Source organism: Acartia tonsa, chromosome 8 (assembly GCF_053477335.1).
Source record: "Acartia tonsa isolate MP-2025a chromosome 8, ASM5347733v1, whole genome shotgun sequence".
Classification (NCBI taxonomy): domain Eukaryota; kingdom Metazoa; phylum Arthropoda; class Copepoda; order Calanoida; family Acartiidae; genus Acartia; species Acartia tonsa.
Genome location: NC_137267.1, coordinates 10,936,658 through 10,950,196, shown reverse-complemented (window position 1 = coordinate 10,950,196; position 13,539 = coordinate 10,936,658). Strand labels below are relative to the sequence as shown.

Below are 13,539 nucleotides of genomic sequence, written 5' to 3'. Positions count from 1 at the left end.
AGAAAAAATTTGCCCAATACTTTGCCAGGAAAAACATGAATATTTGAAAATCCACATAATTAAAGAATCAAAGTAACATAAAAATGTAATATCTTAACATCAACGTCAGATAATATTGAACACAATGGAAATAATTCTTGCCTGTAAAGAAAGAACCGCCCAGAAAATGTTTTATTGTAAAATTAAGGTATTTAATGGTGTAACGAATTATTGAGTAGCTTTGCTACAATTAAAAAAGTGCTGTACCTGTACTACTTGCTTCGTTCTTGTCTCGGAATGGTTCTAAATAAAATATTATTAATTTCATTAGAAAAATATTATCATATTACAATACTTTTTACATTAAGAAGTTGAATAAGAGGCTATCTAAGTTTTTTTGGACATAACATCATTGTTGAGCAATATGTATACGTATATTTTGATCCTTGATAAATACAAATTAAGTGAGATTGAAATTCAGATTAATTTTTGATTTAGGAAAAAAATATATATTCAAAAAAGGGAAAGGAAGGTTGCGGGTAAAATCCGTAAAAGTGTGTGTTAAAAATAGTAGTAGAACGATAATATTCACTAAATATGTGTATTTCTTAATGAAAAGACCTATAGACAAAATTTTTTTTTTATAATTAACATAAATTTTTGTCGTTCTACTACTGTTTTTAAGTTGAAACACACAACCTTTACGGATTTTACCCGCAACCTACCTTTCCCTTAGTTTGATCTCAATTACTTAAAAATATACTTAGAGAGCCCTTTTACAATAAACATATGAAATAGTTAATTAATCTAAAATAATTACCCATTCTAACTAAATACCAATTTTGAAAACTAAACTATGATCAATTCTACAAGTTATAATTATATTTGATTTGAGAAAGAGAAGAAAAATTTATATTGCCCATATTTTTTTTATTAAGTATGTAGATAATTAATGTTAAATATAAAGGTATTTACTATAAATTAATTCAAGTAATCCACTATATTTTTTGTTAAAGAAATTAAAGAAATCCCTTTAAACAATGATATTTCTTATTCTATGACTACAAGTATTTTCTGGAATATATAGAAATAGCCATATCTAAATACATTCAATAACTTTTACAACTTTCCAAAATGTTCTTTTTTAAAAATATAAAGATATTCATGAATCGAGAGGAAAAGACAATGGCCGATAAATTAATATACATCCTAAATACACAAATACCCCTTCTGCAGATCACAATTACTGGTTGAAATGTTTAGACACTTAACTTAATGATCAAACCAATCAGAATTCACTTAAAGTCCCCAAAGTTGTTAAGCCAACAAATAAGAAAACACCATTGACACTTTAGGTAACAGTAAAAACAGCCAATTGTCCCCTCTCTCTAATTATTATCTATGAAATATAAAAGAAAATATCTTGCATTGTAATAAAAAGAACATTTTATAAGAGTTGTAATTTTAATAATAAAATAACACTTACTATAGATCCCATTTCAAAGTTCTGGAAATAGGATAATTGTTAAAATTAAACAAAAATATGTATGTGTATGTTAATGGAACCATGAGTTAGGCCATGTTTAATTACAAAAACCTTACTACAAAATATGGAAATCTTATAAAAGAATGACCAATAACAAAAAAAGTTAAAATTGTTTGTGCATAAAAATATTTTTTAGTATCTTTAATATGTTGAGGTATGGTTTCTGTACTCAAACAATACCCAATACATGGATCCTCCAATGTATATATTTAAATTTCAAAAGGAAAACCAGCATAACATTTGTTCAAAAGATTTTAATATAATCTTATTAAAGAAAAAGATTAAGATTCAAGTTTTGAAAGAACTTATAAAACAATTAATGCTGGTATTATAATTAGCCATGGGGATTTTAAAAATAAGAAAAATAATTGGATCGGATAAAATGTTAAAGAAAAAAAATATGTTTATAAATAATACTGAAGATATATGCAATTTTAGAGTTATATGCCACCCTTTCCTATAACTAAAAAGGCCTAATAAATTCACACTAAAAGCGAACAATATACAACATTAAGCAATAACATAAAACTTAAAAATGATTATTTAAGAAAACCTAAGAACGACTAGGGTAATTTGGGCTATAACAATGATATATCATGTCCATAAACAGCGCAGCAAAAAAAGGACAGTAGACATTTTGTATTTTGAAATACATAAGGAAAGAAACAGGCCTTTTTATCAACTCTCTTAATTAAATAGACGAACAGACATGTCCAAATTACACAGTAGCTGCACTACTTGTAATAAAGAAAATTATGATGAAAAAATAAGCTTACCCTCATTTTCTTGAGGTTAGCAGACACATCCTCCCCCTCTCCTGTCACGGGTACATTGTAGTATTCACCCTCCTCCTAAAAATTATAGGGTTAGGCCGGATTTGTTACATAAGCCTGCTATTTAATTCAGGGATCTAAATGGATAATCTATGGCCATTAAATTTATGTACTATACAACCCCAATGATTATTAAAAATTCAACCTTCTGTAGATTACAATAAGCCAACCAATCAAATCCAAATGTCCCCTCCCTTCCTATATTTAATTAGTTATATCATCTGTGTTTCTGCTAATTCTATAGGTACACATGTACAACTTTCAAAACTTTGGTGTTTAGTCTATATTCAACTTTCCCACAAAATACCAAATTTGCAAGTGAAAACTCAATACCCCTCCCCCCTCTTGCCACTGAAAAAAAGTGGACATTGGACTATGTATTTCTAGTACCCAAAGTTATATTAACATACTTTCTCAATCGTTGCCTTTGGGGACTTCAAATAAATATTGATTAGTTCAATCTTTTCAACCAATAATCCATATACTAAAGTAACAGGATGTTTGTGTGTCTGTGTGTTTGTGTGTTTGTTTGTACCGAAGGATCTCGCTAACCACTGAACCGATCGGGTTCTCCTTAACAGGGTAGCTTCTCATAGGTTAGGTACCCCCCTCTAAATATAGAATACTGAAAAGTTTCCTACCATATGTTTTACAACTTATGTTTTCTTTGACTTTCGTAACTTTACAAAATTGATACAGCTTAAAATATATAAAACGAAAAAATCCACTTGATTTTTCCTTTTTCCTTTTTTAATCATATCTGAATATCTATACTATCCATTTTATAACATTATAAAAAAGTAACAGGATGTCTTTGTGTCGGTCTGTCTGTCTGTGTGGGTGAGTGTGTAGCAAAAGATCTCACTAACCGATTTAACAACTTTCATAGACCCAGGGAGGGTTTCTAACTATTTCTAGGGAGTGTAACACCACGCTCCAGAAAGAAATTTCCACTTGAAAACAGGAGAACCTTTATTTTATCATAAATGGGTAACAACAAGTTATCATTCAATACCTTAAGCTTTAAGATCCTTGGTATTCATTCCACCAGTTAGGAATTATTATATTTGTTTTCTGAGATTACCAAATAAATGTAGAGATATTTTACCTGGGTTAATAGTTTAAACCAGCCACTCACTGGGTTCTTAATGATCTCAGAAATTCCAAAACTATCAGTGTCAAAACATTCAATTTTAGTTGCAGTCATTTGGCTTGTAAAAATCGGTGATTTTACAAAAAAAATTTTACTCTTTTATGTTTTTTTTTATTTTTTAAGAAAAAAGCCATATTTCTTCTACGAAGGGCTCGAATCCTGCTCTCTTCCACCGTAAGAGGTACAAACCTGTGGGATTCTTCTTGTTTGAACTTAATTTAACTTAACCTAAACTTCAAAAGCTCTAATATGAAAGGAAGATAGTCAAGTTTTACTTGTAAATATCAAAGCTATAATAATTATATTAACATGCAAGTCTGTATTTGATGTGACATAAAATCTTTCCCATTTCCCTCTAGCGTGATTTCATTTTTATTCCCTCTATTCTAGAAATTTTCTTAGTAATTATTAAATGATTTTCCTGAGGGCTCCCATGAAATCATTTCGACTAGTTCTGTCCCAATCCCATACCTATAAAAAAAAGAGTTTATGATTAAGATTAGTTTTAATACATAAATAAAATTAAAATGGTTAAATGAAATTTTTGTTTGGAGCTGAAGATTTCATTAATTACTGAACAAATTCTGAGAAGCTTCGCATAGGTTATTTATTTAGGTTTAAGCCTTGGGATGGTTTTAGTCTACTTTGTTGCCTTCTTCTTACCACTTTGAATACAAAGCCACTAGATACTAGGGGCGTAATCGCTAGTATTATACATAGACGTACAATAAAACTTCATTGAATGGCTGTAAATGATGCCCATGGAAATTTTTTTAATCAACGTGAATTTTTTTGATATTGTAAAATTGATGATTTAATTAAACAGAAAAGATGGACAGACAGACAGATTGTTTAAGAGTCCACAGTTTTGAAGGATTTTTAATGATAGAATCGGATAGTATACTAAATTTTCTATCGTTACCTCGATTTGCAATCTTCTATCTTTATCATCAGGTTTGAGATCACTAAATAAAATTAAAAAAATAAATTAAGTAAAGCATACCTAAATCGGCCATACATGCGTATTTGTGTCATATATGTAATCTACAATATGATTTTTGATTTTCGATTTTACATGTCATATCCCTCCAAGCAAAATTTAAAATACCAATATGGGTTAATTTTTTTAAAATCTGTGTACAATCTAATAGAAGTACAAATTTAACCCCTGTCTGTTTCCATTAGATGGAAAATATTAAAAAATTGGACAACAAAATTTAATAAATTGGGTGTTAACATATACACTAATATACTCTCATAGCTGTATGGGCACTCTAATATCGGTGTTCAAGTTATCTGTTGGAATAAGGTAGACAGTCAGTCGGTCAGGGAGGTAAGCTAAACTAAAAAACAAAATTTAGTCACATAAAAATGACTGGGGAAAAATGCACTGAAGCTAATAAAACACTTAGATACCTAATCATAGAGTTCTTTGATGGAATTAAGAGTTATGGTCTACACTAATAAAAAAAACTTCTTCGCAGAACCAATTCTTTCATATACTTACATTTTCAAAGTTTCATTCCATACAGGGTTTAAAGTTTCTTTGATGGTTTTAGTCTTCTTCTTTACAGAATCCCCGTTATCAGGTGTCATCTTTATCTTCACATAGGGATCGCTGAAAAAAAATTATTTAAAAAAAAAATTTTTTATTCTATTAATGCAGTAAAAAGATTCTTACCGATAAACTGCTTAGATATCATTTAAAGTAAAAAATTATATTGTTTTGATTTTGGTTAGGTTATGCCCCTTTGGAATAAGTCCAACAAAAAGTAACTTAATACTTTATTATGAAAACTATTGGCTACGCCAACAGAGGCCCTTTAGGGACATTGGAGGGAATGGGGGGGAGAGTTGACTCTTCAATCTCAATTTTAGATTAAATGGAAAAGAAATTAAGGGGGGGGGCGTGTTAAGATACCCGCCAACAAAAAAATAATTAGAAACCTTCCTTAGACCTATAAGAAGCATCACTGAAAAGGAGAACTAAATCGGTTCAACGGCTAGCAAGATCCTTCGCTACATGCAAAAAATTTGTATAATATGATAATATCAAATGCGTTTTTAAAGTCTAATTGATTCAAATAAAAAAAATCATTAGGAATCCTATTTATTCTAATGTATATGCAAATAAAACTTTTTAAATTTTAAGTAAAATGAAGTAAAACAAACTTTAATTCAATAATTTGCCTAATTTTTTTTGTGCAAAATTTTCAATTTTCTGAAAAGTATTTTAAAATCTTATGGATGTGCATCTTTACTGTAATTGGTTGAAATAAGATTTTGTTTGCACTTTGCATTTACTTTACATTTCAACATTCTACTTCACAGTTCAGTTGTATTTGTAAGTTCATTTGTTACTATAATTTTATTTCATTATGAATATTTAATTGGCAATATATAAATATTCTACCATAACTGTCTAAGATATTCCTAAACTCATTTCTATTATTTATTATCATAGCGGCCGCGACCCTAGTTTTCAAATGAATACAAAGGGGGCAGAAAAACAAAAGGCTTCAATCTAAAAATCGAATAGCCTAAAACCAACCACGGACATATGTAAAGCTTTCCTTAAAATAGAACCCAATTAGTTCCGTAGAAATTAAAATTTTAAGCTTTATAAAATAGGATTTCAATTACATGTTTTCTCTTATTCTCTTTTACTGGTATATTTCTTTTTTAATAATCTGTTCGTTAATATGTCATTCTATTTGTTAAAACTATCGAATGTGAACTATGTAATAAATTAACTTGCTCTGTTCGAGTGACGTATTTAAAGAAAAGCGGCACTTTTAGAAATTTATATCCCCAAAAAACTTATGTTCAGTTCATAAAACTTCAATTTACACTTTACCTGATTAATTTTTGTGATAAAAATAAATACAGGTTCATTTCCCTAATTGTATGCAATATGCTAAAAATAACTTGAAAAGTCAGATATAAATTTGCACGCTAAAAATAGAACTCATTATTTGATAAAAATTGTGCAGAAAGAAAAGATTATTAGAAGGAAAGCTACTCTGTAATTATTTGTTGGCTTGCCTAAAAATTCCCTCTAAATCTCAAATGTAGGGTGTTGAGATCTCATGTTTATTAATGTTATATTTTTAAATCCCAAGACGAATGCATTTTATAAAAAAAATCAAAATTGCCAATGCTTATCCTAATTGTTTTTGTTTAATTCTTATGATTTGAAAATAAATATAATCTTTTGTGTACAGTTTATATCCTAACAATGGTAATAGAAATATAATGATAAGAATTATTAGTTAATTTAATTTTTCATGATATCTTTTATGTCATATATTCTATTATTTTATTTTTTTCATTTACTCCAAGTACAAAAATTACAATACACATTTTATAAAAAAAAATGTTTTGTAATATTTTTCTCGTATTCATTCGAATACGGTGGATAGGAACCGGTTCTCATCCATACGAAAAAACTATGTCTAGCATCGTATTATATCCAGCTTTCTACGAATATAAAAATGTACAATCATAAGATCAAAACCAGTTTATAATACGATGCGAGAAATAACTATTAAAACTTTACACAACCCAAATGTTTTTGTAGAAATTAGACACACTTTTTTTTCTCTAAAACGAGCCGACTGATAAGTTACACAGGGAGTAAGGGAGGGGACAATGGGCAATTAATTCAATTTAAGAGTTTTTGAAGAAAGGCCATGAAAACCAGAATAATCCCGAAAATATGGTGGAAATTGTAAAGTGATTGTTGATAACCATAAACTAAGAAAAAAGTTCTAAGAAAAAAAGGCAATCATTTGAAAATAAGATTACCAGTATTACAGACTGACATAACCATTCTGTAATTAATTACTAGAAATATCTCCCTGGATCTCTTAAGATGACAGGGAAAGAGAAAAGAGATTTGGGGGCAAGTGATTTGAACACGGAAAAAAGGGCAGGCAGGCGTGTAGCTGGATGGGCAAGTATATGACCCGCACGCCTTCCTGCCCCTTTTTATCCTATTTATTTCCCCCACCTCCCTTCTCCATTTCCCTTTCTCGTCTACTTTTAAAAAGGAGGTGGGGATGAAGGGAGTGAAATATAGTATGGGAGGGGGGCCGTGTATTTATATTTGAACTACTCTCTGTCTGCAAAACTATATATATTCAAAACTAACATAGCGAGTAACGGCATTTCTTGCGCAAGTCCCAAACTCAGTCAGAAACTGCTAAATTCTTGCACATTCCCTTTAAGTCAGTCCCCAAAGTCTGAGACTCCTAAAGATTGAATATTCGATCCATTGTCCCCTCCCTTACTCCCTGTAAGTTACAAGTGAGAAAAGTGTTAGAATTAGAAAATGATAAAAGATACATTTGATAACTTTTCTTTCCAGCAGCCAATAAAAAGATTAATTGGGGATACATGTCACAATAAATATATAAAACGTTGAATTTATTGCCTAAATAAATCCGAAAAAATGCTTATTATCAACTGTACCGAACAACGTGCAAAAAATAAACTAACTAAAATTCAGAATTGTGCAGAAGTGGGGCAGATAAACTCCATACTCCGATTAAAAAGGGATACCTACACCCATCTGATACACCTCACTAAAACAGCAAATGGATGGGGCAGAAGTGACACTTTTTGAAACCAAAACTAAACGTCAAAGGAACTCAACTAAATAAAGAGTTACAGCTCTAAGATGTGACATGGCAGTGCTTTATAGAGGTACAATGTGGAACTGTGAAGAAACGGCGGTGGAACCGCCATTCCCGCCGAAAACCGCCGTTTCCCGCCGAAATTTATTTTTGCCTTTTATCGCCAAATTAGACAATTTTCAATCATCTGAGATAAACATTTTTTTTTATAAAAATTTGCCTTATATTTTCACTTGACACTTGAAATATTTCAAACATGTCATTATAAAATCGCAAGTGTCAAGTGTAAATATATTGAACGGCATCATACTTCTAGTAAAACCACACTTCTATTCTCCTGCATTAGCAGCCTACCACATTCCTGTCGTTCCTTATATTTGCAATTGGCGAGAAAATGTGAAAAAAAAATTCGGCGGTAAACAGTGGTTTTCGGTGGGAGCGGCGGTTACGCCGCCGTTTCTTCACATTTCCATATTACACCTCTTTAAAGCAACTGCCATGTCAAATCTCAGAGCTGTAACTCTTTATTTAGTTGAGTTCCTTTTAGTTTTGGTTTTAAAAAGTGTCACTTACTCCTCCTTCCCCCCCCCCCCCCCAAAGATTGTGTAGGAATATTATCTACCCCCCTGACAACAATACAACACCTCTCTTGTTGTCTGAATTACACCTCCATAGAACTCATATCGACCTCCTCCCCCTTCGAATTTATTTAAGGGGATTGTGAAAAATTTCGGATGCACTTATCTAATCAACTTTGCTTTAATTGTTCTCCTGTTATTACATTTAGGGAAACATGAATATTTTCTTATTTTCCTCCCGAACCAAACATAAAATTAGTTTTTGCCCATTCTTATTAAACATATGTTAACATAACTCTAGGATTTTATATCTTTATTCTACATTAAACAAAAATTGTTCAAAATAAAAGTTGTTTTTTAGGGGAAAAAAAGGGTTTTCTAGTTTGATTGATGTTAGAATTGCTTAATGGATGTTGTCATTCGTTGTCGTATAATTTTAAAATCACCTGAGACCGTTTGGATCCATGGGTATAAGGTTACAGGCCTCCACTACTGTACACAGTAACTTGTTACCTAGAAATATAATTATTAGTTTGGATCCATGGGTATATGGTTACAGGCCTCCACTACTGTACACAGTAACTTGTTACCTAGAAATATAATTATTAGTTTGGATCCATGGGTATAAGGTTACAGGCCTCCACTACTGTGCACAGTTACTTGTTACCTAGAAATATAATTATTAGTTTGGATCCATGGGTATAAGGTTACAGTCCTCCACTACTGTACACAGTAACTTGTTACCTAGAAATATAATTATTAGTTTGGATCCATGGGTATAAGGTTACAGGCCTCCACTACTGTACACAGTAACTTGTTACCTAGAAATATAATTATTAGTTTGGATCCATGGGTATAAGGTTACAGGCCTCCACTACTGTACACAGTAACTTGTTACCTAGAAATATAATTATTAGTTTGGATCCATGGGTATAAGGTTACAGGCCTCCACTACTGTACACAGTAACTTGTTACCTAGAAATATAATTATTAGTTTGGATCCATGGGTATAAGGTTACAGGCCTCCACTACTGTACACAGTAACTTGTTACCTATAGATATAATTATTAGTTTGGATCCATGGGTATAAGGTTACAGGCCTCCACTACTGTACACAGTAACTTGTTACCTATAGATATAATTATTAGTTTGGATCCATGGGTATAAGGTTACAGGCCTCCACTACTGTACACAGTAACTTGTTACCTAGAAATATAATTATTGTTTGGATCCATGGGTATAAGGTTACAGGCCTCCACTACTGTACACAGTAACTTGTTACCTAGAAATATAATTATCAGTTTGGAAATTGTAGACATTCCTATTAAAATAGATAAAGTTATAAAGTTAATGTCTTAGGACTATAAATAAAGCATTTCCCAAAAGACTTTCGGTATAATTGTAATGTTGGAAAAAATGCTTATGTCAAAACAAAACAACAGAATTCCTTAAAAAAAATATTAAATGGAGTCTAAAAATTGACTTTCTCGAAAGGTAAAAATAGTTGCCTACACATCAAAACACACAAAATGGTGATATGCTATTTTATATTAGACAATATCTATATTGTATAAACTCTAAAATGTTAATTTGTAAAATTAGATTTATTTCTTCCTTTCTGCAGATAACAAAAGACCAGAGGGCTTTAAGTCAGAGGTAAAGCAGATAAATATTAGTTCAAAATTTTACTACCTCAAAGCCTAGAGGGTTTTCAAGATAAAACTGCCTATTATTTTTATATATATATTAGCTGTAATGTAAATTAGAAAAGCTTACTATTGGTACAGATTTAAGAACAGTACATCGGCCATTGTCTTATCCTTTTAGATCCCGGACTCAAATGGCATTTATTATTTACCCTTCTTTGATCTTATACCCTTTTTTTTATCTTTTATTCCCGAGACTAACATTAATTTATTTCTTTTTGTCTCTCTTAAATCTCTACGGATATTTTCAATTTTATGTTAAAACACAAAGACAAAGAGTTCCTATTATAAAATAAAATTGAAACCTTTATTAGTTCTAATTATAAGATTTTTATCAAACGCTAAACTTAAGTCAAACTGCTATTTTTAGTGCTACTTTGCTTTGAAAGAGAAACTAGTTTCTCCTTAGATAGCTTAAAATTCTAGAGTGTGCATGTACCATTTAATATTCTCTCAGCTTCCTCCTCAAAAAATCACACTACAAAAGGACGGTTTTTGTTAATCACAATTGGGTGCATTAAATGTATAAAATGCTAAGCCAATTTGATAACCACATTTAATGTATATAAAATGATTGATCTACATTAAAATGAGAGAAGAAAATTTGGGTACTAAATGATATCAGTCCAAAGGTCCCAAATAAGTCCAGATAAGATTGTATTCTTGCTAACCTGTTGTTTGAATCTTAAGGTTAATTCTGCCTCTCCTCTCTGTGTGGTCACATCCACAAAGATTTGGTACACTCTCAGTACACTTCTTGTGTACGTTCATGTCACATGCTGAAAATAAAACAGGTTTGTACACTCATGAGATCTTGTACGCTTTTTAAAGAATGTGAAGTAAGTACTGAGATAGGTTTTTGAAAGATGAATGCCGCGTTTATTCGACTTTTTTTAGACATTGATTGATTGAACGAAGACGATAGAATTTCAACAGAGTATACAACTTAAGAATTCAAAATTTTAAAATTATTATTGTAGCTATTTGTATAATGTCTAATACAGCTCTAAAAAGATGCATTAATTAATATGCCGCAAAAATGGAATTAAGATAATTTGTTTTTCTTCTACGAAGGCCGTACCAACAAAAGCGAAATAATTAAATAAATAGTTGTATAATCTGTTAAATTTCGCGAATTAATAAACGCGGCATTCATCTTTCAGAAACCCATCTCTGACTTATATGTAAATGAATTTTAAAAAGGAAATAAAAACGATGCTTTAATTATAACTATAGATAGACAATAAAAAACTTGAGGGAAACTGCTAAAAATATAAAAGTTATTTATTGCATGTTATTAAAGACAGCTTTCCGCGGATTAAAGAATAACAAAAAATAAAAGATATATTTCAGTAAAGTTGAACCAGGGGGGCTGAAGGCCCTGGCGAACAGAACTTGTATTGTTTTTATGAGTTTTTTTATTCATGGAAAATTGCTCATAATACGATACATGATTTTTCAGTATGGCAAAAACCAGTTCTAATCCAGCAGGTATTAATCGGGTTAGAAGCCACGCTGGAATATTATTTAACTAGGTAAATCTAAATACTTGACTTACGGGTGATTGTAAATAATCTAACTAGCGTGAGATATCTTTTGTCAAATAAAGCTTACCTGGAAATTGTAAACCACTACAATATGAAATACAGATACTTTACTGTAATTTACCAATAAGCATAATGTCTTAATACTTATTTTTATGGAAAATCAGCATTTTTATTTATTAATATATAATTCTATAATCCTTTATATTATACTAGTGGCTACGCCTTTAGCATCTATAGGGGCTTTGTATTTAAAGAGAAAGGAGAGAAGTATAGCCTAAAACCATCCAAAGATCTATGTGAAACCCAATGGATTAGTAGTTTCCGAGATCTTTTAGCTGTAGACAAAAAATCTCAATACTTTGTATAATAAACTAGCATCTAGGAGTATTATAATTAGTATGGAAAATAGTAAAATGGCCTAAAACCTATTTAGTTATAAGAATTGAAAAGCCTAAAACCATCCAGGGACACATTAGAAGCTTCCAAAACTGGAGAACTCAATAAATTCAGTAGTTCCGAGATCTTAAGCTTCAGACAAAAATCTTCATAATAGGATATTTTCTTCGAAAACAGAAGTAAAAAAATAATTAGAATTGTAATTTAACTATTAACCTCTGTGAATCCTTTGATATTATCTCATTTTTATGTAAATTTTAAAATTAAAATGGTAATGAAATGGGAGAAATGAGCAAAGTTTTCCTTGGAATTCTTCTCATGTTTTAAAATGAAGAATTTATGTGTGTCAGGTCTTGATGAATAAAGTAACTCATATAACCTTAATTTAAATATTCTATATTTTTATAAAATTCGTGGTTGCACCCCTATCATTTAGGGGCTTTGTATAAAAAGTTTAAAACTAAGCAAAAAATAGCCTTAAACTACTTTAAGGCTTAAATCTAAAAATGAAATAGCCTAAAATCATCCTGGGAACCATGTCAAGCCTCCTTACAAAAGAGAACTCCATCAGTTCTGTATTTATTAAATCTTAATCTTTAGACAAAAAAAACCTTACCACTTTATTTAATTCTAGCGGATTTGCCCCTAGTCTCCAAGGGCTGTGCCCCAAGAAAGAAAAAAATTAAAAGAGTATAGGAATCATTACATCTTCTATTACCTACACAGCCGAAAAAGTTGTGAATGGGTTGCCAATTCTTGCAAATAAATGAAGATTTCGCAAAATATATACGGAAAAAATTATAAAATAATATTGGGGGGGCCGGGGGGGGGTTTGTTTTTGGGGGTTTGGGTTTTCCACCTCCTAAGAAAATAGCCTAAAACCACCACAGGACCAGTAGGTATAATCCCAGAAGAGTAGAATCCAATCAGTTCAGTGGTTACTGAGATCTTAAGGGACAGACAGACAGACAGACATCATTCTACTTTGTATTATAGAAGAGAAGATACTAAAAATATGTTTCTGATTCAGAAAAAAAATATTATCTTCTAACTATCATTAAATTACTGGATTTTTGGTGATTTTCATATAAATTATATTTCAATAATACACCTAAATATGTGCTTTTGAGATATACTTTCAATAAGTGCAGCAAAGATTACTGT

The 13,539-nt window shown here is 30.7% G+C and overlaps 1 protein-coding gene across 6 annotated transcripts in view; it reads right to left on the bottom strand.

Annotated features, from left to right (window-relative positions):
* Pkc53E (Protein C kinase 53E) overlaps positions 1-13,539 on the bottom strand; it is a 72,925-nt gene that overhangs the window by 18,951 nt on the left and 40,435 nt on the right. For 5 of the 6 annotated variants that reach the window (XM_080169029.1, XM_080169026.1, XM_080169027.1 and 2 more), the window contains 9 exons: positions 11,104-11,211; positions 9,173-9,239; positions 5,019-5,129; positions 4,434-4,476; positions 3,935-3,982; positions 3,467-3,529; positions 2,302-2,376; positions 1,466-1,486; positions 247-282 (listed from right to left, as the gene is read on the bottom strand). In XM_080169029.1, coding sequence (XP_080025155.1) covers positions 247-282; positions 1,466-1,486; positions 2,302-2,376; positions 3,467-3,529; positions 3,935-3,982; positions 4,434-4,476; positions 5,019-5,129; positions 9,173-9,239; positions 11,104-11,211 — 572 coding nt within the window. The remainder of the gene's footprint in view (positions 1-246; positions 283-1,465; positions 1,487-2,301; positions 2,377-3,466; positions 3,530-3,934; positions 3,983-4,433; positions 4,477-5,018; positions 5,130-9,172; positions 9,240-11,103; positions 11,212-13,539) is intronic. The other variant, XM_080169028.1, reaches the window with a different exon arrangement.